Source organism: Strongylocentrotus purpuratus, unplaced genomic scaffold (assembly GCF_000002235.5).
Source record: "Strongylocentrotus purpuratus isolate Spur 01 unplaced genomic scaffold, Spur_5.0 spur5_scaffold_6, whole genome shotgun sequence".
Classification (NCBI taxonomy): Eukaryota; Metazoa; Echinodermata; class Echinoidea; order Camarodonta; family Strongylocentrotidae; genus Strongylocentrotus; species Strongylocentrotus purpuratus.
This window is the reverse complement of record NW_022145612.1, coordinates 41,899,954-41,923,669: the sequence shown is the minus strand read 5'-3', so window position 1 is coordinate 41,923,669 and position 23,716 is coordinate 41,899,954. Positions and strand designations below refer to the sequence as shown.

At 38.9% G+C, this 23,716-nt stretch overlaps 1 protein-coding gene across 2 annotated transcripts in view; it reads right to left on the bottom strand.

Moving 5' to 3' along the window:
- Positions 1–23,628, bottom strand: part of LOC576226 (dynein heavy chain 12, axonemal-like) — a 57,421-nt gene extending 33,793 nt beyond the window's left edge. For both annotated transcript variants that reach the window (XM_030972455.1, XM_030972456.1), the window contains exons 1-25: positions 23,469–23,628; positions 19,701–20,057; positions 19,265–19,291; positions 17,700–17,889; positions 16,863–16,938; positions 16,256–16,486; positions 15,617–15,740; positions 14,404–14,749; positions 13,837–13,928; positions 13,101–13,279; positions 12,290–12,551; positions 11,799–12,005; positions 10,781–10,902; positions 10,045–10,309; positions 9,510–9,695; positions 8,571–8,771; positions 7,277–7,471; positions 6,631–6,752; positions 5,957–6,119; positions 5,427–5,546; positions 4,593–4,869; positions 3,816–3,945; positions 2,982–3,417; positions 2,307–2,552; positions 1,343–1,572 (exon numbers count right to left, since the gene is read on the bottom strand). In XM_030972455.1, coding sequence (XP_030828315.1) covers positions 1,343–1,572; positions 2,307–2,552; positions 2,982–3,417; positions 3,816–3,945; positions 4,593–4,869; positions 5,427–5,546; positions 5,957–6,119; positions 6,631–6,752; positions 7,277–7,471; positions 8,571–8,771; positions 9,510–9,695; positions 10,045–10,309; positions 10,781–10,902; positions 11,799–12,005; positions 12,290–12,551; positions 13,101–13,279; positions 13,837–13,928; positions 14,404–14,749; positions 15,617–15,740; positions 16,256–16,486; positions 16,863–16,938; positions 17,700–17,889; positions 19,265–19,291; positions 19,701–20,057 — 4,784 coding nt within the window. In that variant the 5' untranslated portion in view covers positions 23,469–23,628. The remainder of the gene's footprint in view (positions 1–1,342; positions 1,573–2,306; positions 2,553–2,981; positions 3,418–3,815; positions 3,946–4,592; positions 4,870–5,426; positions 5,547–5,956; positions 6,120–6,630; positions 6,753–7,276; positions 7,472–8,570; positions 8,772–9,509; positions 9,696–10,044; positions 10,310–10,780; positions 10,903–11,798; positions 12,006–12,289; positions 12,552–13,100; positions 13,280–13,836; positions 13,929–14,403; positions 14,750–15,616; positions 15,741–16,255; positions 16,487–16,862; positions 16,939–17,699; positions 17,890–19,264; positions 19,292–19,700; positions 20,058–23,468) is intronic.
- Between the last annotated feature and the right edge of the window lie 88 nt (positions 23,629–23,716).

Here is a 23,716-nt window from a genome sequence, read left to right as displayed (position 1 = left end):
ATACACACTATCATTAAGTTTGAAGTTTAAATCTCCAGTGGTTCTTGAGATATTATGATAACAATCTCAATGTATGGAATTTCATAAGTTGACCTCTGTGACCCTTGACCTTTGACCTACGTGCTCCAAAATCTAATCAGATCGTCTTCCTATGGTGATACATACTATCCTTAAGTTTGAAGTTTTTACATCTCCAGTGGTTCTTGAGATATCATGATAACAATCTCAATGTATGGAATTTCATAAGTTGACCTCTGTGACCCTTGACCTTTGACATACGTGCTCCAAAATCTAATCAGATTGTTTTCCTATAGTGATACACACTATCACTAAGTTTGAAGTTTAAATCTCCAGTGGTTCTTGAGATATCATGATAACAATCTCAATGTATGGAATTTCATAAGTTGACCTCTGTGACCCTTGACCTTTGACATACGTGCTCCAAAATCTAATCAGATCGTCTTCCTATGGTGATACATACTATCCTTAAGTTTGAAGTTTAAATCTCAAATGGTTCTTGAGATATTGCGCTAACAAACTCAATACAAGGAATTTCATAAGTTGACCTCTGTGACCTGTGACCTTTGACCTACGTACTCCAAAATCTAATCAGATCGTCTTCCTATGGTGATACATACTATCCTTAAGTTTGAAGTTTAAATCTCAAATGGTTCTTGAGATATCGCGCTAACAAACTCAATACAAGGAATTTCATAAGTTGACCTCTGTGACCTGTGACCTTTGACCTACGTACTCCAAAATCTAATCAGATCGTCTTCCTATGGTGATAAATACTATTCCCGAGTCTTAAGTTTAAATCTTAAATGGTTCTTGAGATATTGTGATAACGGTCAAACGGGACGGACGGACGGACGGACGGACGGACGTACGGACGGACGGACGTACGGACGGACGGACGTACGGACGGACAACCCGAAAACATGATGCCTCCGGCACCACCTTCGGTGGCGGAGGCATAAAAATATTCAATGAGAGTATTTGATTTTAGATTTTTGGGGGTGAAAAGTTTATGTGAAATAATGAAATTGCTAGTCTCTATTGTACCCCAAAACAGGACATTTTATCGAAGTCTTATCCAGAACATGAAATAACAGATTTAATCAATTTCTTACCTTTCAGAGATATAAATGAAAATAAAGAGTCACACTTTCCAAGGGACTCTCTCTCTCTGATTTCTACTTATTTCAAACCATGGGACTAAGATTGAAGTCTTATAGCATCAAGGTTACTTTATTTATACCTGCATTATATAAGGTCAATAGTACTGTGGTAAAGCAGGGGTTTTATCATCAAGGACAACTTTTCAATCCGTCTGACTTACCCGTGCCTGACTATCATCATCTCATATGTCTGGATGAGCTTCTCCAGGAAGTTTTCCACCGGTTGGAGGTTGTGTTTCTCACAGATCTCAAGCACGGCTTCCATGAAGAGCTTGTAATCGGCCTTGGGTAGGGTGATACCGGGGAAGAGATCCGATATGATGCCTTCAAACAACGGGATGTCATGTGACAAGAACTTGGGCAGGTTCACATCCATGATGGATCTCAGGAGCTGTTCAGAGGAGGAAGTAAAATTTTAAAAATAGCTCAACGGACAAAAGAAACGATAGGACTTGGTTTGTCACAAAGACCAAATAAACCCTGGGTCCCCTTCCTACAAAGTATTGCAACTGATCAAAGCTATTCGCAACTCAACCTGAGTTTTCTTATCATTTAAACTCCTTATGTGAGAAGTTGGCAAATGCAACTTTGTAATTGATTAGACTTGCACTCGACTGCAAACAATCTCAACCCTTTATTAAATAGGGTCCAGATGCTAATATTGAAAAATCATCACATGTTAAAGGTAGTACCTTCACTTGTTTGAAAAACAGGTAAAGAGGTAAAATTTGTTGAAACAAGATTGGCAAAATGAACACAGTTTTACTGAAGATTTTCTTTTAGATCCATGTCACAATGTAATAACTTTTGAAGCTAGCATTACAACATACTTCATAAAAGATACAATGTATAGAATGGTCAAAATTGTAAATAAGAAATAATTATCAGATGTACTAAAAACCAGTTCCACTCTTTAAGCCCATCTGCACTAGTTTGGCCAGGAGAGATTAGACCTTCCTCTATGGTCACTGACCGGTGGTTATCTCATCAAATCACCTCTCAATTAACGTAAGAAAAAGGGAATCATGGGGGACCAACGGATACCAACGGGTACCGCTTAGGCATTGTTTGCTATATAGAGGGCGCTAGTCGCTACAAGTAGTGCAGTCCTGCTTTAATACCTACCAAAATATCCTCATTCTCATCCGGGAATTTGAGTTTGAGATTGCCAGCAGCGGCCAGCACAGCCTTGACGGCTCTCATGCCGTAATCGTAGTGAAACTGGGAAGAGAGCTGTTCTGAGCAGAGACGGTAGGTTGTGACGATCTTAACCGAGAGGTTCCTGGCGTCCACAAAACCATACGAATAGAGCATGATCTCTCCAATCATGGCATAATCGGGAACCATCATGGCTACAGTACGGAATAGAACCTGGGGAGGGGGGAGGGGAGGGGCAATGCAATGTTCAAGAGATGAGTACGAGACCTTATTTCTGGGAACAAAAGTGATTCTATAAACTTTGAATTATAAATAAATAAAAACAAATCAAGGGGCACAAAGTACAAATATATCTCATAATCATGGCTGGCATGTGCTGTATTTCGGTATCAATTTTGATGGTTGATTTCTAACTGATTCCTAATTGTATATTTGAGATACACAAATTAAAGTTACATTTGTTCTACATTTGAACATGTTATTTGCTTTCTAATATGAATGATATAAACATATAATTCAGTTCAGTTCTATTGAAAGTTAAACTTCTTTTCCAATTGTGTCAATGCAATCATACAGAAAATAGTAGTTAAGGTATAAAGCAAAAGAAAAACTACAAAGATCTTGACATGTTTGCAAGCACACCTTCAGATTGTCAGGTAGCTCAGATCGACCAGCGTAACCGGGATTCATGGTAATAGCCACAAAACAGGACGGTTTGAGGACCAGTTCTGTCCCTTCAAAGAGGAACGTCTCCTGATGTGTCGCTACAGCTCTCTGGATGCACAGGATCTGCTGGGCCACAACAGACAGCACCTCTAGCTCGATACGGTTGAACTCATCAAAGCAGGCCCAGGCACCGGAGCTTGCAAGCCCCTTGAAGAACTTGCTCATGGCCAGGTAGTCCAGACCATCGGAACAGTTGAAAACCACACACTGGACAGCCAGGGCCTTGGCTAAATCCTTGGTGGTCTCAGTCTTGCCGGTACCAGCTGGACCTTCCGGGGCACCGCCAAGGTTGAGATGTAAAGCACCGACCAAGGTACGGTAGCATCGATCAGTCAGAGGAGTGATCACCAACCTAAGTTGAGAGAACAGTTTAGAGATCGATCAGTTGTTTAGTAGCAACATCATGTGTATAAACAGCACATGTTTTTTTCTTTCTTGGCGTGGGGAAGGGGGGGGGGGGCTCTAACCTCACAATTTTCACATTGTAGAGATATAACAAAAAGTTTATAATACTCATCGTTTGTAAAATATATCAATTCTAACTACCTACATTTACATCAACCTTAATTATATAATGTAGCTATCATTGTTCATTTAAAGTGCTACACTTGTTTCCTAAAATAACCCTTGTTTTCAAAAGGAGTACTTGTCATACAAGCCATGAAATCCAACAATTGATACGTTACAAGTAGATTTAAAAGAGAGAGGGGGAGGGAGGGGGAGGGGGAAGGGGGAGGGAGAGACACTCACCTTCCAGAGTTACCAAGGTACTCATTGGCATACTTGACAGTAGCATTGGTGATACGAACAAGAGTGTTACTGTCCTCCCAGTAGTATCTCAGCTGTGCTAACCAGTTAAAGTCACTCTCTTCCTTTACGCCTAGAAACAGAGAAGAGTTAGGTCATTATTGTAGTCTATAATAATAACGTACCATTTCACACTTTTTAAGCGAAAATAGAAGTAATTGCAATGAGCATAAGAAAGTGGGGGGAGCGAATCTTCGCTCATGCTAGACCTTCATTATGGAATACTCTCCCTCAATGGATTAAAAATAGCAGTTATGCTGAAGTGTTAAAACGAAATCTTGAGAAATATCTGTTTAATTTAGCTTTGATTGATTACCATTACCTTTCATGTCTGTACCTTTCCTATTGCACTTTTGTGTATATTTATCATGTATTTCATCTTTTGCGCAAGCTGTGCCTTGAGCATTTGAATGACAAGTGGATTTGGCGCCTTATAAATCTTATGTATTATTATTATTATTATTAATAAAGTTTATCCCAAAACACAAAGCAAATTTTGATATGCATTATTCTGAATCAAACGATACATACTCCTTTCGTTTCTTTTTGTGGTATTGGTACTTGAACACAGCATACATCGAAAATTAGCCATATATACCCACCTACAATTTTCATCTATCAGAGAAAAATTGCAATCAGTTTCTTTTCTGTTGTTGTTACCTTGGCCTTTATAATACTTTGGATTAATTTGCTGTTACAACTCAAATCTCTTGGTCGTACCTTGATTTGCCATGTCTTCCACTACGTCCCTGGCATGCACCTCAATGGTAGTCAGAGCTCCCAAGGTAGTACGTGTCTGCTTCGACAGCTTGCCACGCACCAGAGCGACAATGTCTTGCAGTTGTGACTCCAGCTTGTCGTAGTATTTCCTCAAGCCCTGAGGGCCACCACGTATGGCTTCGTGCACCTCCTCCGTCCAGTAGATCTGGGAGACACAGATGACCACTTGACCTGGCCACTCTTGAACCCAATTGGACCTGGGCTCCACAGCATATGCCTATAATGCACAGAGAATAAGACCGATTATTATCCTAATACTGTTTTACAAAGAGAAAATAATGAAATTAGCTCCAGCAGTCATCTCTGCACTACAATGAATATTCCTACATGGTGTCTCTTTATTAAGACTGGCTTGAAAGACTCAACAGATAAAGTGCAATCATATCTTTTGTAAAAGTGTTGTGGTCTAGTGGATAAGTCACCTGACTGCAGATTGCAAGGTACGGGGTTCGAGTCCCGCCGCGGCACTAATGACCTTTGGCAAGACGTTAATCTACATTTGTAACTCTCCATCCAGGTGTTAAATGAGTACCCGGTAGGCTGCGAAAGTTAATGTGGTTGGATGAGCAAGTGGCGCTAGTTAAATGGCGACTGGCCAAAATGCTCCCCAGGGAGTGGAGAATGTGCATACATTGTGTGCGAGAAAGCCTGAATCCGATGACTGGGTAATAATATGTTCTGCGCCTAGAAACAAAGTATTAGGCGCATTATAAATACGAGCTATTATTACTATTATTATTATTATTTTCAAAGCAAAATGAACTAGAATCTTACCCCATGAGCATTCTCAACGACATCCCTGACACTCCTCAGCATGACATCTTGAACCTGCAGTAGCCATTTTTCAACAGCACCTCTGGCTTCAGAAGTTGAAATCACATCACTAAGCTTGACCTAGGAATACAACCAGATAATAGAGATCAGGGTAACTAATGAGACATTTCCCCACAATTCATTGTCTAAATGTACCACTTTAAAGAACCGAGGCATAATCTTAAGGATCGAGGCAAGTTGGCCAAGTCTGCAGAGCGTCTCCCTGTCAAACAAAAAGGCTTTGTTGTGTCTGAACATGCCCTTAATATTTCATAGGGACATGCTAAGTTACAGTGAAAAACACTTTGTACCTCGGATAGGCGTAGACCATGTGGAGATCGAGTCACCACTTTCGAACATAATAAACTGACTGCACCCTGAACAGTAGATTATTTGAAGGAACAGTCTCATCTTCGTACTCTACTCTCCTATGTTAACCTTCACATAGGATCTGTTAATACATGAATAAGTCATTTAAAGCAGCGACATACCTTTTCCCCTTCACTACTGAACATAGCATGAATGTCCAGTGCACCATCAAAGTCTAACTTAGAAACGCCCTCGAAGCACTTCTTGAGATGGGGTTGGACACGCAGTGGGTCCTTGGTCTCGGAGAGAATCTCCAACATCTCGTCATTGGACAGGAAGAAGAATCTGAAATGATGGAAGGAAGAAACAAATAAGCTAAACTAAAATTCAAATCTGGTAGAAGAAATATGGAGAGCACTTGATCTCTGTACCGCAAGCATATTCTGATTTGAAGGTTAGTTAAAGGCATTGTTCAACATGTTCCCAGTTGAGATGCATGGCCCTACATATTGTCAGTGTCTGTAATATGGTTCAATATTGAAGCCCTAAATAAAATGGCTTCAAAATGATCATGAAGTGCCTCAAAAAAGAACAATCTTTGAGTGACCGGTTTTACCATACTCATTTTCCCCAATAAGACTGTAGTGTTATAAAAATCTTTGGGAAAACGTTTTTTGAAATTACGAATTCCAATCATAAATATCTTGCTAATCAGACAGGCGATTAGCTTGTAAAAGTCATGGGATTCCTGACTGACCTACAGGTTTATAATTATGATTGCAGCATGAGCTACATCCAGGATTTTGTTTAGAATCTGAGGGAGAGATACCCAATCTCTTTAAGAGTATGATATTACCTGGGGAAGAAGAGCCTCTTTTTCTCCAGGTAGGCGTTGAGACCCTTGAGGATCCGATCCAGTAGGCCATTACTATCCACGAGCTTCTCTAGGATTCCTGTCAGGGATGTAGCAGCCAGCACCTAAAACAAGTTCAAAAGTAAAACACAAGCAGTGTTAGGTAATGGCTATGGTACAAATATGTATTCCTCGATTAACCTAGATAATCAAAGGCCAAAGAATGAATTGATTTTCTTAAACTGAGACTGTAGTTTTTCAATTATGATGGTAGTTGTAGAAGAAGCAGGTCATTTTATGTCTCTGGTCAGACAAATCTTATCTTCCGGCTAGATCGTTATAGAGTTCTCTTGGAACTTGTTTCACAATTTGAGTTACATTAAAGCCTGCACTAGTTTGGCCAGGGGGTATAAGACCTCCCTGCAAGGTCACTGACAGGTGGTTATCTCATCAAATCAGCTCTAAATTAACATAAGAAAAAGGGATCACGGGGGACCAACAGGCATCGATTAGGCATCGTTTACTATATAAAGGGCGCAAGTAGCTGTAAGTAGTGCAGTGGGGCTTAAAACAATCTTTTGAGTGAAATGGAAAAACTAAAGCGACAAGCTTAGTTTGTTTGTGTGTAACATTTGTATCTCGATCTTACCTTTGGATCTTTGGAGGTGTGTTTCATGATGTCCTTCCAATTACGATCCACCGTCTGGAAGAGTCTACCTTCCTCGGGCATCTGCTGCATGATGTCTTCTGAACTGAAGATGGGTTCTAGGTAGAGCCACTGAGCCTGTACCTTCAACCATTCATCAATGGTTTCCTGGATGTGTAACAGTCTCTCCTCCCAGACCTAACAGACGTAAAGACAAAACAACAGACGTTTTAAACACATTTTTTCACCTTCTTGAAGGCCCTTTCTTATTAAAGAGGACCTAATAATGTAATGTGAATGGTATTTGGTATGGAAATGAAGAATCTGTTCATTTACAAAGCTAAGCATTAGTTCTGTTGAGGCAACTCTGTTTCAAGAGGACCTTGCCCAAAGTTATTCCGGACTCAAAGTCTGGAAGTTGACCAATACTGTAGTTTTGACCACAAAATGTAAATACTTAATGAAACTTGGTGGAAGTTTTATTCACTAAAACTGTGTCTTGCTTGGTACAAGGTCAGGAAGACTAGTGTGGTTTCCTTATCTGTCTTTGCTCTTTCCTCGACTATCATACACTTTCTACTAAATTTATTTAGAAGATTGTAGTTGTAACTTTAGTATGGAATCTTATCTTCTGTCATCATCAGAACTCAAGGTTACACTTGAGGAGGAACTAACTCCAGGCAATAACAGGATTGGGTAAATCCATACACCGGTTAGCCTTTAAACAAGGCCACATGCCTGATAGACGCCGAGCGACTAAAAAGAGACTAATCGCGAAAACCTGAATGAACACCAGTGCGAATTGTCCAGACCTGTGGCCTTTATCAATCTGGTTTGGATTTCTTATGTTAACCCTTGTTTCCGACTGGAACTCGCTTCAGAAAACGTAGTGTCCAATCAGCGAACGTATCCTAGCACGACGTCAGCATATAGTATCCATCACACACACACACACACACAGTAAACTCTACGTAGTGCGAACATGGACCTACTATACGTACGTGCTAAGACCGCTGACCACTGACCTCTACATGGAACGAATCACGAACGAAGCCAACTAGGAGATCGCCGTTCTGATTGGTCAATGAATCCAAAGTAGGCGTATTGGCCTACTAATATGTATCTATGAATAATTCATGCGGAGCAGTGAAACCCACTTTCCAAAAGGCCTCATGACATTCGTCATTCGGTCGCGCGTTCACTCCGGGTATCTAGACTCATCTCAGCCGCTTAGCCAGAGTCAACGAGGCCTTGTCAAAAGGCTATACACCGGTAAACCTTTATTGTCATGTATTACCTTGATCTCCTTTTCAAATGGCTTGATGAAGGGGGAGCCTCTCATCGTCTGGGTTTTTACAATCTGGTCATCCAGCATGGTCTGGATTTCATCCACGGATGCCAGGATCTTGACCCCTGTGTCCCTGTAAGCGGTCAGTCCGAAGAACACCGCCTCCCAGTCCTCAAGCATGCGACCCATGGCTTTCTCCAACGAGTATTCCTGTAGCAGAGCAAATGAGAATGAGAGTGAATTCCGGAAGGAATATGCATAGTAAGACATAAACTGGCTTTACGGTAGGGGATTATAATAATAATAATAACGGTGGGTTCTTGTATAGCGCTCATGTCTGTCAGGCTTGACCCTCTTGGCGCTCCCGATTATTACCCTGGCTTTAGCAAGGCTGCCATTATGGCGCTCTAGCATTTCAAGGAATTAATTCCTGCCAGGTACCCATTTACATCACTTGTTTACATCACGGTTGCAATAGTAACTTCTTTAACTAAATAAATGTAACTGTTCTATAGAGAGGATATAAAGCAGATGAGAAGTATCCTATTGCTCTTTGACTGATAGCATACCAAAACAGATACACGATTGCTTGTTATGATAATTTAGTATAATACAACATTATAATAAATGTTGCTAAAGGGGGTGTAGCGTGGCAAATAATGGTTAATGCCATCTGCCACTTCTTTTGGACAACTGCAAGTAAACCAATGGACTTGATTAACTGTCAGTGCATGCTAGCATTCGCAAAACAGACCGAAATTCTCCTCACGCTTTGGTTATACGTATGTTGCATGCACGTGGATACTGCGGTCGCGTCGTCCATAGTCATTTTATACCTGATTGGCCCCCAGGTCAGGCCACAGGAAAGGCAAGTAGTCTCGTCATGCTACACCCCCTTTCACTACATACGCAATCAAGTGATCAATTTATATTTTTTAAGCACCATACCTTTGTAGCTGCTGCACTAATGGATTCAAACTGTTCCATGTAGGTCCCGAGGTTGAGCTTGAGCACTTTACGCAGGGTACTTCCTGAATCAGGTGTCAAGTCAAAACCAGCAATGTCAGACATCTTGGACCAGTGACGGGTCCTGACGCCAGGGTTGCACAGGACAGCACAGGTGGGAATGAATTCCTAAAATACAAAAAATAACGTTATCACATTCAATTACTAGGTAAAAAACAATATCTATAGATATTTTTCTTTGCCCATAGGCAAAAGGTCCTCAATACGTGTAGCTATGTGCCTCTTGTTCCATCAAAACTGTCATCATTAATCAAGACTTCAAAGACATATTTTCGTTTTCATTATTGACCATGGGAATATCATAGAAAGACATTAATTTATTAACTTAAAACTGGAGTAAATGGAAAACAAAATAGCACACAAACACTAAATACAATTTGGCCGTCCAGCTATTCTGATATTACACATGCGTGAACAAGTACAGACTAAAGACAATCCTGACATTGACTAAACCCACCTTGAACTCTGTGATTTGTTCCTGTACTGTATTGCAGACCTTGATGGCCGCCCAGCCCGTCTCCTCTTCTGCTGGTTTAGCCTCTTCCTCCACTGCATCATCCCTTTTCTTTCTCTTTGGTGGCGCAGCCTTGTTGTTCTCTGCCTCCTCTTTCTTCTTGGCGTTGACGAAGCCCTTGGTGATCTTGTAGATGTCTCTCCAGTACTCATCGGCCTCTCCTTCGATGGACTCGGAGTTGAGCTCCAGGAAAGCACCATCCATCCATCTGAAGAAAGATGAGGGCAAAGTTTGGAGTTAGAGATCAAATTTATTTTGAGGAAGGATCAAGATAAGAGGGAGAATTTAATGCATCTATTTGCTACATTTTCAATTGATTATCACTAATTGCACATTAATTTAAATTTGAGTCAATTAATGTACAAAAACTGAAATCCTATATTATACGTGTATATAAAAAACCAAGAATTACATTCCTATACTATTTGAAATGAGTCTTTTCCATTTTTGTTACATTGCTTAAAAATCATGAAGATAATTTTATATAGTCACTGTTATTGACCAATTTTAAATCTATGTAGTCAATTAAATTGTAACTTTGATGCTTGGTGTACAGTACATGTACATTATTACATTGTGCTCTGTTTAGGTTCTAAGGCTACACTTCCGATATAATTTCCAATACTAGGATGCAAAATAAAAATGTTCGTTCCTGGTGAGAGTTCATGAAGTAACTCACTTTTTTTCTGCTCTCTGCCATTTGACAACCAGACCGAAGAGCCTCTGGTAGGGTTCGATGGCAGTGGTTATCTGATCAACTTCTGGATACTCAGTCCCATCCCATTTGAACAGTTTCTCCTCCTGAAAACATAAAACAAAATAAATACATATGAAGCCGGTATGCAACAAGTTTGATGAGGATATTTTTTTCCTTCTCAACCCCCTATTAACTTTAAAAAAAAAAAAAAAAAAAAAATTTGGAAAAAAATGACTTCTACAACATTCCCCCCCCCTCCCCCCCCCCCCCCCCTTTTGAGTAATAATATTAGTGAGAAATAGGGAAAAATAGGGAAAAATCAGGAAAATAGAGAAAATAGGGGTAAAATCGGGTAATTATCAGGCCTGGCACAAAGTAAAAACAATTGAACATTAAAATAGGACTCAACAGTTGTCATTGATAAATGTGTGTACTATTACTTCCCTGTAATAGTTACCAAACAATATAGCTTATCATAACTGGATGATGTAACTTTCCAGCTCTATAAAGGTAAACCCTAATCACATACACATGATTTGCTAGAGATGTACAACAGAGCCAACAATATCTTGGAAGCAAAGAATGCCTTTCCCAAGAACGACATTGGTACACATGGAGGGTTAAGAAAGCTATCAATATTCGTCTCAATCCCAATAATTTCAACATAGACAACGTGATCGATTTCCCCAAATTTTGGATGTGTTTGATACACCGCCATGACACTCCCCATCCAGCCGGCCCGCACCCGTGTGCTTCAGCCAATAGGCCTTCTCTATTATTGTTCTAATTATTGATCTAATTATTTGACCGCCGGTCCATCCGTAGAGTATAAAAGACGCTTGCTTACAATATACTTTATCAGTGTTGCAGCGGCGCACGAAATGTCGTGATCTCCTAGATCCCTTGTTGACCATACATTGCGAGACAAACAAATATCACTAGCGATATTATTTTTGATACTATATCCACAATAAGTATTATATTTAGCTTGAAAGAATACCTTGTTGATGAAGTTGATGGTTTCTGATGCTTCTACCAGCCTCTTCTGAACAGCTCTGACGTCATTGACATACTGAACCATCATGTCTAGTTCTCCATACTCCGCAAACTCTGCTACTCTCTTGCGAATCTTCTCCAATTCGATCATGAGCTTCTCTCGTTTCTCCAAGAGCTCACTTTCTCCCTTCTTCTTGGATTTCTCAACCAACTAAAACAACAAAATGGAAGAAAGGAAAGCAAAAAGTGATTATGAAGTCCTAAAACAACAGAGGACTGATATTTTGCTCAGAGTTCCGGCTCTTCATGAAATATAGGAATTTGGTGCTTTGACAAATGATATACATATAGCATTTGTTTAAATGTTCCTCTTTATATAATTCATCCCTAAATTCACCCTCCACCCCTCTCTCATCTCCAAACCCATATTGCCAGTATTCTTATAGTTTGGTATTTTTCAGTGTGTACGACCAATAGTTTAATAATCATTCTAACCTCCTCATTGTCATCAAAGATGGGCTGAATATTGCTGGGCCACATGAGCACCGTCTTGTTCAGTTCAATGTGTTCTGGCTGGAACAGGTAGATGTCCAAGAGGAAATTCATCTTGCGTTTGCTGCCGTCGATGCGCTCCTTCAGACCCTTGATCCCTTCGACGCGAGCCTTCTCAATGTAAGAAACCATCTCCATCATATCTTCTGAGCTCTCGGGAAGCTTCAGAGCACGATCCTTGATTGTCTCAAATTCTGTGCAAATGCTATATAATTAGGTGGAAAAAGGAAAAAGTTTGGTTGGTTCAGTTGCAATTTTTAAAAAGTGAGTGCATGATTTCGCAGTATTTTAGAGAGAAAATTCAATTTTCCATAATTTCTCACTGTATCATCTGCATCATCTGCATGACCGTATAGATATTACTTATTTTTTATATTATAATCCTTTATCACAATGTAAGGTGTAAAAAAAGAAAAGATGTTGAATTGCCCTTTGCGACTAACACAAAAATCTTGAAATCTACGGTCGGATTTTTTTAAAACCGTTTTTTATAAGAAAAAAATGTATTTAAAACTAAGAAATATCAGCCCAAGTATCAGAATCACAGAAACGTAGAGCAGCAGAAGTGAGAGCAAGACGCTCTTACACACAGCCTGCCGGAAATCATCGGAATCGATGGATAGCGCCGATAACAACAACAACCAAAAAGGGGATTAAAAAAAAAAGTTTTTAAACAAAATTTAAAAAATCTTAACTGACCCATATTTTGGCACCTAAAGGGCAAAACAACATTTTTTTTCTAGGCCTAACTCACCTTTCATTCTCCTGCCTGTGATCTGATGCTACTCTCTCTAGCAGTGTGTTGGCATAACCCCTAGACTTCTCAGCCAGACCTCTCTTAAGATCCTCACAATCTAGACGAACCATGTCAAAGTGAACGATGCTATCAAGACTCATGATGTCTTTAGCCAAGTTGCGGAACTCCTCAATATACTGCAAGTGTAAAAAAAAAATTGATTGTGATGTAAAAGTATATGCAATTTGATTAATGCAACAATAATTAAAAAGCCAGCAGATTTATTACTGATATCTTAAAAAAAATAGTATTCCAATTTACAAATCATTGGTGTCTTCTCACATTTTCATTGGATTTGCTTTGTGTACTCACACCAAGTGTATCAAATTCTTTCATGTGCATTTCTGAGAGATGTATCAAAGTTTACAGAAAGTACTTATTCAAACCCCCAAAGCATGAAGAAACCATCACACTCCTCTGATTCTCTGTCAAGGTTGATTAAGTGTTCTTATCGGGACTCATCTTTTAAAGCCCCACTGCACTACTTATAGCTACTTGTGCCCTCTATATAGCAAACAATGCCTAATCGGTGCCTGTTGGTCCCCCATGATCCTCTTTTTCTTAAGTTAATTGAGAACTGATTTAATGCCATAACCACCCGTCAGTGACCTTGCAGGCAGGTCTAATCCCCCCTGGCCAAACTAGTATGGACAGGCTTTAAGTGTAAATGTGGTTCATCTCATGGTAGGCTTACCTGGCAGTATTCTTCAAATGTGTGTTCATCTTCAAGGAATTTATCGACCTTGGACTGAGCTTCTCCGCTGCACAGATGTTCATATTTTTCCACTGGAAGATGGCAGGAAAAAAAAGATTAAACTTCACAATCATCAGAAACAATCACGGGAAAGGGTATTATTTTGAGATGTAGTTGCTTGAGCATATCAATCCTCACAAGGTGTAAAGAAATTTGGCTTGGAGTGAAGTTCATTAAGGTTCAAGATGCTACATATAATCTAGCTGCTTAGGTAATAGGTCAAACAAGGAATTTGCATAATGGAACACCAATATCAAATCATCAGATTTTCTACAACTACCAGTGATAACGATTAAATTTTGTGAAAATGTGCTTTAGATATTCAGCCTATAATGCACTCCAAGTGGGCAAGGAAGCGAATGCCACTTCCAACAATCTTGATTAATCATTAACAGATTTGGAGAGATTATATCGGTAATCTTTAATCATGAATCAGCAATGTTAATTTTGTATGAGTACCGTAAGTATTATTTACATATAGATGCATATTTAAACAGAGATGCTTACTGTAAGAATCCAGGTGGGCACTGGGCTTTTCGAAGTTCACCTTGCAGGCTTCCTTCAGTGTGCTCCTGGCTGCCGTGACAACATGCTCGGCCACCATGGCATCGATGCTATTGAGCTCGTTGGTCCCGGAGAGCCAGGACTGGACAGTGGGAACACTCTGCATGGTCTTGGTCAGCTGGAGGACCACGAAGAGGAGGCATTCCTCCAGGTCCGAGTAGTACGGGTAGAACTCCATCTTGTCGTTGTCGTAGGTCAGCTCCATCTTGAAGATGGGCAGGTTCTGCTTGTCTTCCATGTCGAACAGCTCCACCCATGCTTCGATGGATCGTGCAATCAGCTTTTTCAGCTGTGTGAAGTGCAAAATCAAGGACTCAATTATACCCAACAGTTACAACATAATCACACAGCGATGTAGAATAAGAGTAAATGAGACAAATGAACATTGCTTCTTAATATTCAAGGGGAAGTCCACCCTGAAATTAAGTTAGTTTTAATAGGAGTAGAAAAATGAGAGAAACAAGTCAGTGAAAGTTTGAGCAAATTCCGATTAAAAATAAGGAAGTTAGGATTTTTGAAGTTGTGATCAATCAAACACAAATTGGCAACTCTATGACGTATCATGCGAGCTCAACTTCCATTTGCTCAGTACTAAAAAAATCTAAAATTTTCATTTTCCCTCAAGAAAAATTTCAACCATACATGCACCCTAAATATAATAATTGCAAATATGTTTCTATACTCCCCCTGCAAGAAACAAATATATATTCCGTCATCAATAACGAAGAAAACATGATTTTATGGAATATTATGCACAAAGCAAATGAAGAAGAGCTCGTATAATAAGTCACAGAGTTGCCAATTTGTATTTGATTGATCACAACTTCAATAATTCATAACTTTCTTATTTTCATTCAGAATTTGCTCAAACTTTCACTCACCTGATTTTCTTATTATTCTGCCTCTATCGAAATAAACTTATTTTGGGGGTGGACTTTCCCTTTAATTTATTTATTTGTAGCAACCAAAGGGTTGATTTGATATAATACATACATTTTCAACATGATTATAAACATCTTTCAATTGAGTACAATGAAATTGGTAAATTATGAATATAAATACATGAAGATCATTAATACAAAGAACATTCTTAGTGAGGTATACAGGTGCATCGTAACAATTAGCAAATGACACAGCTAAAACTATAAGTAATTACCTGATTCGATATTAGAGTTGAGACACTGCAGTAGAAAGATTCTAGTTGCTCGGTAGGGACATCTGACAACCGTTTTCTATCCATGAACACGTTGAGTACTTCAGGCCACCAGCTATGCATCAGTCTGCAGAGAGAACAAAATCAGGAATTGAAATGTGCCGTTTCCCAAATCACAATTAAGCTTGTAATCCATACACAGAGATATTTTTCTGAAGACTTTATGTTATTGATTGCAAATCACTGCCTATAAAATACTTTTAAATACTGGCAGCATGGCTACTGATAGAGCATGTTCATGGACCACCTAGATAAATATCCCTCTATCATTCCAAATAATAATATATGATTTATTTCACAATAATTCTTATATTTCAGTGTATTCACCTGAAACTTAAATTACAGCATGTTTCCTGCTATTAAGACTCCTTCAGATATGAGACGCTGCATTTTTTTTTTATTTACTATGATGTAAAGGGTAAAAAGCTTCAAATTTCTGTATCTTGTATCACACAGCAAAGTGACTATGAGCAAGTCCTTTAATGTGGGAAATTGCCATTCACTTTACACATTTAAAAAATAACTTTTTTTGGGCAGCGGTTCATTGCGTCATTTGCGAACAAGCCTGTAAAGGTCACTCACCTCTCTTCCATCTTCTCACATTCGAGAATGACATTATTTTTCAGGTGCTCGCACTCTACTGGCCCCTGTGCCCTTTGACCTTTCAGGTCAACCAGCAGGAGCTGTCCGAGGCTCGTCTGACACATGCCCAGTACAATCTGCATGGAAGGATGGGTGACGTGGAGGTTGCACTGCATCGCTTCCACCGCATCCAGGAAGTCGTTGTGCCAAGGGCTGGAGTAGTCGAGACCACTGTAGAGTACAGATAATCCATATTGTTTAATCCATATATTACCACTTCGTTATAAGGTGTTATCATGAATACAATATCAAAGGTAGGTGTATTTCTTTAATGCACAAAAGACATCTTACATTTTAATTTTGTTTAAACATTTTCCAAACATGAAGAAACTTGGAAATTATTCAAAAAATAGAAATATCCATTCTTGGACAGATCAAGTCAATAAAACAATAGAACTTATTTTCAAATTTAAATACAACAAAAAAAGGCTTGGAGCTAGCTAGAAAACATGACCCCCCCCCCCCCAAAAAAAAAGAAAAGATCATATTGAATGACTGATTGCCCCCCAGTTTAATTTTCACACATGCTTGATAAGTAAATACTTACACTGGTTCTGCTGGTGGCTCTCCTGTTGTGTCTTTCTCAAGCCCTTTTATATTTGGTTTGACCAATACATGTTGTGCTGTATCAAGATGAAAATCCAAAATTAAATTGTCTTACGTATCAAAAAAATAACACATCATTAACAATGGCTACTTCATTACATTACATTATATTTTTGGAATTCTGAATTGACTTGACGTATTTGGTAACTATGATCTCTACAGATCCAATTCGGAGGAAAAAGGTAATATATATTAAAATTTAATTAAAACTAAAATTTGAATGCTCCGAGTACAATAGTTTTGTAAAAATGACTGGTAATATAAAAAGGTTGAATAAAAAGAGGGAAAATGGTGCTCAATGTGAAATATCTCAGTATGGCAAGGACCTGAACCTTAAAGGGATTTGGTATCTTTGCCTCAGATTCTCAACAAAATCCTGGGTTTAGCTCATATGCTGCGATAATCATTATAATAATAACAACCAGTCAGTCAGTCAGGAATCCCATGACTTTTGTCTGATTATCAAGATATTATTATGATTTGAATTGTCAAAAAATATCAAAATTGTCAAAAACTGTTTGCCAAACAGTTTTGAACAGATTTGTTTTAACACTACAGTTTATCTGGGAAAATGAGTATTGCCAAACCAGTCACTCAAAGATTTTTACTTTTTTGTAGCCCTTCATGATCATTTTGAAGCACAATTTTTTTGGGGGGCTTCAATTTTATATACACCACATCACTGATAACACGTAGGGCCATGCATCTCAGATTTCTAAAACTGGAAACATTGTGAAACAATGGCCTTTAATGCGAGAAGCTTTTCTGATAAACTCACTCATGGATTTCATCATGCTGCTGTGGAAGTCACCCTGTACCTCTGTGAACAGTTCCTGTATGGTTTCTTGCATGTACTTAGACTCTTGGAGGTGGGAGGGTACCAAACTTAGGATGTTGGTATACCGTTGTTCTTCCATAACAGGGATAGGACCACTCTCCACACATTGCTTCATGTATTGGTAGTTTTGCTATTGTTATGATGGAGAGGATGAAAGATCATTAGATAAAAACATGATAATCCGTCTCTTTTTACATCTCTATTATTTCACTATTTTCATTTCATCTATTCTTTTTAATACCAGTATATCATTAAGAATCAATAGCTCGATCTGAAGCTTTGAATATAACTACATGTACTATATACACTTTAGCTACATCTTTAAAAGGCCCTTTGGAAAATTTGCAGGTCAAGTAGTCATCAAACAGTTTTTATTTACACTATCAACATCAAGCAGAAGAATAGCCAATTTTTATATCCGAGTCAATTTAGAAAAAACATACATTTTATGTATTTATTTTTTTGCATATTTTCGTTTAATTTTACTGTACACTAACCACATGTACTTTCCTATCGTACACAATTCTTTTGAATCTATCAAATAAAAGTAAAGAAACACACAAACAATTATACACACTCTATTTTAATCTATTAGTTTATTTGCTCTTTGTGCTTTTTTAAAAACCTTAACACTCAAAAAGAGCATGGGTGGTGAATCGGCTCCTCCCAGCTGAGAGAGCACACAAATAACCTTGCATTTCTTAAGGTTAACTAAAGGTAGGTAGGTAGGAAGGAAAGGGGGGGGGGGGTGATGGGGTGATACATAAACATATGTGTACATCCATGCAACCATACAAAGTATGATGTGAGATGGATTAGGAATTTTACGATGAAATCATATTACACACACACAGACACAGCAGATAATTGCTTTTTGAATCATTAAATGAAGTGTTTGAGGTTAGCTTTTACACATGATGATAGACAATTAAGGTAACTAAAGTCAACTATAAAGTTAAGATGATATATGAGACTGATCTCAGGATTTGTGAGTACCCATGGACTATAGATGAATACAGACAACATAAATGCTTTGGGTTCCTACAACTGGACTTTGAATAAGTATTGCATGATTACTTGCACAATACATGTAGATTCCTTACCTTTCTTATTTTCCTTTTGTTTTTTGTATTGATCAAACAAACACATCACACACACACATACACATCACACACACACAGAGAATTAAAAATAGCTAATTTTAATAAGTTACAACCCTGGAATCAATGTATATTTACGCCTATGTGTAATTTCGAGAGTTTGAGTGCATGATGAATGTAAATAGTGTTAGCATGCTGCAAATCAATGTGCATGTTGACACCACAGACTCATTCCAAATAGGGAGCAGTCACATTTTTTTCTTACAGTTTCATGCATATACAGTGCATAAATGTGTATACAATTACTAAGTGACTACAGAAGAGTATAGGTGGTGCTACAATTAGACAAGTGTCACAACACAATTCAAGCACAGATGATCAACACAGATGATACACACGTCTTACCCTTGTCTGACGATCTTTACTCATCATCTGTGAAAACATGAACATAATATAAATCATATGATATTCTGATGACAAAAAAAACCCTGTGCTGAACAAATCAGAGTATTTTTTTTTCTTTTATGACATGATAGTCATTTTCTAGAATTCATTTCAACATCAGTAAGTTACATTGTACTTTAATTTCCTTGTTTAAAGGTTTGTGTATTTAAATAGAGTCCTTATTTGATAATAGCAAGCAAGTTGTGAGGAACATTTTTGTTGTTGTTGCTTTTTTTAATCAATACAAAGTCTGAGACAAAACAAAAATCATTGAAAAATACTTTAGGAACTGTTCAATTTAATAAAGAAAATTCCCCTTCGCTTATACAGTTATTAAAGACTGAATTTACTGAAAACAGTAAGAAAGAAAAAAAAAAGTAGCCTGTACTGTACGAACCGTTAATGGGTAATCTGGATCATTTGCAGAAGGGGGTCTTTTCTTGGCCTTTTCCTGCACATCCTCCCTGATCTGTTCTGCTTTCTGGTAGATCTTCTCCATCAACAGTCCCTGCATCTCGTTGGCTCTCCTGTGAGTCATTAGCTTGCTCTTGCTATAGTCCCTGGAGTTTCTGCTGGACAAGATACTTGCCGGAGTGTTGATGGGCGGCAGACGAGGCTTGCCATTGACCAGGTGTGAGCCCCCATTCTCTGTATGTGCACCATTATGGGTAGGACTCTTGGGACCAGGTCCTGGGCTTCTTTGGTTGGTCCTGGTTCCATTGTGAGTTGGGCTGTGACCATTTACTCGAGACATCTACATAAGTTATAAGTACAAAAAAATATAAAAAGATGAAAAACATCAGTAACAATCAGCAGTGGAATAGGTGCATCTTTAACAATAATTGCACAGTTTTCTGAAAAAATTGTAACATTCAGATCTACATGTAACTTACAATTATGTACAATACATCCCCTTTAGACACGTAGAACTTTACGCATCGAGCGCTGTACATTTAGATAGCGCGCTCCCATTGGCCGATCTGCTCGAGTGAATATTTTAAGTGAGAGAGGGCCTACTTAACTTAAACACAACTTACATGTAAGTGCAATGGAAATGCCAATACGTAATATTACATAACAGTACACTGACATGTCATGCTTTAAACAGGTGACGCGCTTCACACATAACTGACGCACACTCAGCATAGGTACACATATAAAATAGAAAAGTCAATGAACATGTCAGTACAACTTGCAAATTTGTACCTTAAGTATGACGAAAATTATAATTTTTCAAACATAAAAAAGTTACGTAAGACTTAAACTTGAGCAATGCAAAGCATGCATCCCTATGCAGTCTATGTGCATTGCGCGATATGCAAAATTTGTCAGTTTATATTACCAAATCAAGATTCAAATAACCTTTATTTCTTGTGATCTTGAAGATGATACTCAATAACATGAGGTGTCATATGAAAGAGCAAATTATCTCCATATTCCAAAGGGGCGTCATTTTGGAATTCTAAAAATATCTTGGTCAAACAGCGATTTAAATTAATGTTGTTTCCATCGAGCTCCAAAATTTGCCACTTTTTGGAAATGACGCCCCAACCGATAAGTAGTAAGGAATATATCCATGCGCTTATTTTTTCGCTAGCCCCAAGGGATCACAAGTCATTACAGTTTGAAAATACCCTTCCCCTCATTTTTCGGATCAGATAAGAAGCAAGGCGTGAGCTCTGCTCAGCAAAAACCTGTGTGTGTGTATTGTGTTTTACAGACATGTGTCAATCATATATGATTATTTGCGTCTGGGGACCGACCTAATTAAACGTCACCATCCGAAAGACCCATGGTGACATCCTTAGATAGGCAAATTCATGCAAAAAAATATATTCAAAAAATTGACTTGAAAACACATCACACAATTAGTCTGAACCGAGTCAGGAGCAAATTTGAAGAAATTATATTTTTAAATGTTGTAAAACCAAAGATATAAGAAGAAAACTGACCGAGTATCTGTACTAAAAATCGTACATGTAAAATTGGTCGTAGACATTCGACAGCTGAATATGACGCGCACGGTTGCATTACGTGCGTTCTCGAATCCAAAATCGTACCTCACACACACAATCTCGCCATACCGCGAATGGTCTGTCTTGGGGAGCTAGCCGGCTGAGAGTTTGCAGCGATACCAACGCAGCTTCGGAGCTCCGCAGCGCGCCATTTTAGCGGGACTCGGAAAGGTTTGCGATGGGAAGGCAGCGGCCTAGCTTTTTGCCCAAACAACGCTACATCGGCTGCTGGCAAAATGAAAATAACTACGATCGAGAACATCGTCAGTTTCTTAACTTTTCAGAGAGATGATTCTGAATTCTAATTGAGACTATATAATAAATTAAATCGACAAAGAAACCTCGGTAGAACTCTTATAACTATACAAAAGCTTGTTTATTTCTTCATTTGACATTTTGTTTTCGACCATTTTTTCGTGCGCGAGTCAATGTAAACTATGTATTACCAAACTTTCAACACGCAAGGAACGGGGAACACTCGCGGACCTCGTAACAAATTCGTTGCAAAAAAAAAATTTCAAGGGTGATTTTGAAGCAGTGAAGAACATTGGCGCTGCGATGCGCAGAAATATACTTGAAAGAAACTTAAAAAATAATACCTGAATTTTCAGAAAATCGTATTTGTATTAGTGTACCTACATGTAGATGTGACTTGTTTATAAATCAGATTTTATGAAGATTTGTCAGGAAAAAATGTCAATTTTTTCCGTTTGGTGGTCATTTCTAGGCTAATATTTTAAAATTTGCATCAGTAATGGGCCTGATGTTTCTCTTATCGTACTCGCATGTTATTTCTACATAGATTCAGGTGCAACACCAAACTCAGGCAAGACTCATTTAGCCACAGGGTCCTCAACGACTGGAACTCCCTCCCTGAGTTGGTAGTATCTGCAACCTCGGTAAACAGCTTTAAAGCCAGACTTGACAAACACTGGAAGAAGGAGCAATATCATTCACCCTTCTCCCAGTTGACACTCCAGTTATGACAATCCTGATATGACCCAGCAAGCAAGATACAGATGTAAAATGACTATGGTGCAAGACCCGGAAGCTGGGACATCCCCCCCCCCCCCCTTGAAGTTAGACCTGGAAGCTTGGCAGCTGGAGACGGCTTTGGTATTCAAGGTATATTCAAGGTATTAAACATAGGATGGTTAAGGGTAAGACCAGATAACATTATAAAAAAGATATATCCTTCCATATCCAAGTTTTGGGCTGATTATTGCCGACCCACCGCAGCAAGGCCATTCAGATTTTCGTACGCGCGCAAAGCGCCCTCTAGTGCCCCATGAATGTGCCTACCTTAGAAATCTGCAAATATTCATTCGGACACAATTTGCAGTTTGCAATAGCCAGCTCACCTCTGCAGAGCTCTGTCACTACTGGACTAGACCTACAACAACTTCAACCTCACTCTGCCACTTCCAGCCCGTTGACTCTCCAGTAATAAACCTGGACATCCATTGTGTTCAGCTCAGACACCCCCCCCCCCCCTCCATCATCACTCATCACATCATTCATACTCAACTCAAGTCAATATAGAGTCTAGATTATAGATCTAGGCCTAGCCCAAATTTTCTGTCTCTTTCATTCATTACATGTACATTAGCCTCCGATTTGGGTAGGGTCAGCTCCTCTCTAAAGAGAGGTGAGGAGCCGACCCTACCCAAATCAGAGGCTAATGAAAGAGACAGAAAATTTGGGAGCCCAAGACCTTCGAAATCCTAGACCTAGTATCATCATAGATCTACATTCAAATCAATTTCAATTAGAATTCTAGATCTAGACCATCTAATACTCTCTAAAATTTAGTGGGTAGTCTATGGACAGTGCAACTTGATTGATGCATGTCTACTTTTCGTCAAATTCGAAGGTAAAAGAGAAGTGTTCATCTTAGTTAAGTGTCCGCACACTCAACCATGCCCATGCTACACAAGTTAAGCAAGTACAAGTTTAGACCCATCGCAGCCCCGCGGGTCTCTTGGCCGGGTGCCTCGGCAGAGGTCTGGCCCGATCGACCTAGGGCTAGGTAGTGTCTAACGCCGTGGCTACCCCCTTGCCGCAGCGCAGACGCAGACTCGCAGTGCAGCGTCGCGTCGAGATGGTGTCGCTAATAAATTGACATTTAATTCAATGGTAATTCTACTCACTTTTATCACAGTATTCGATGTAGGTCAGATTACATCTTACACTGACACACAGGTGATATACTTAACAATATTATCAGATGTTTGTCATCTTTTAATGAATTTTCTATTGATTGATCTTGCAAAACAACAAATCCGAGGTTCGGCAGAGGCTTCCTCGGTTGTTAGGGTGAATTTCCGGAAATTCACGAAAAATACCGAATCGTATCTACAACGATTTTCATCTTGAATAATCGAATTTTCATAATTAA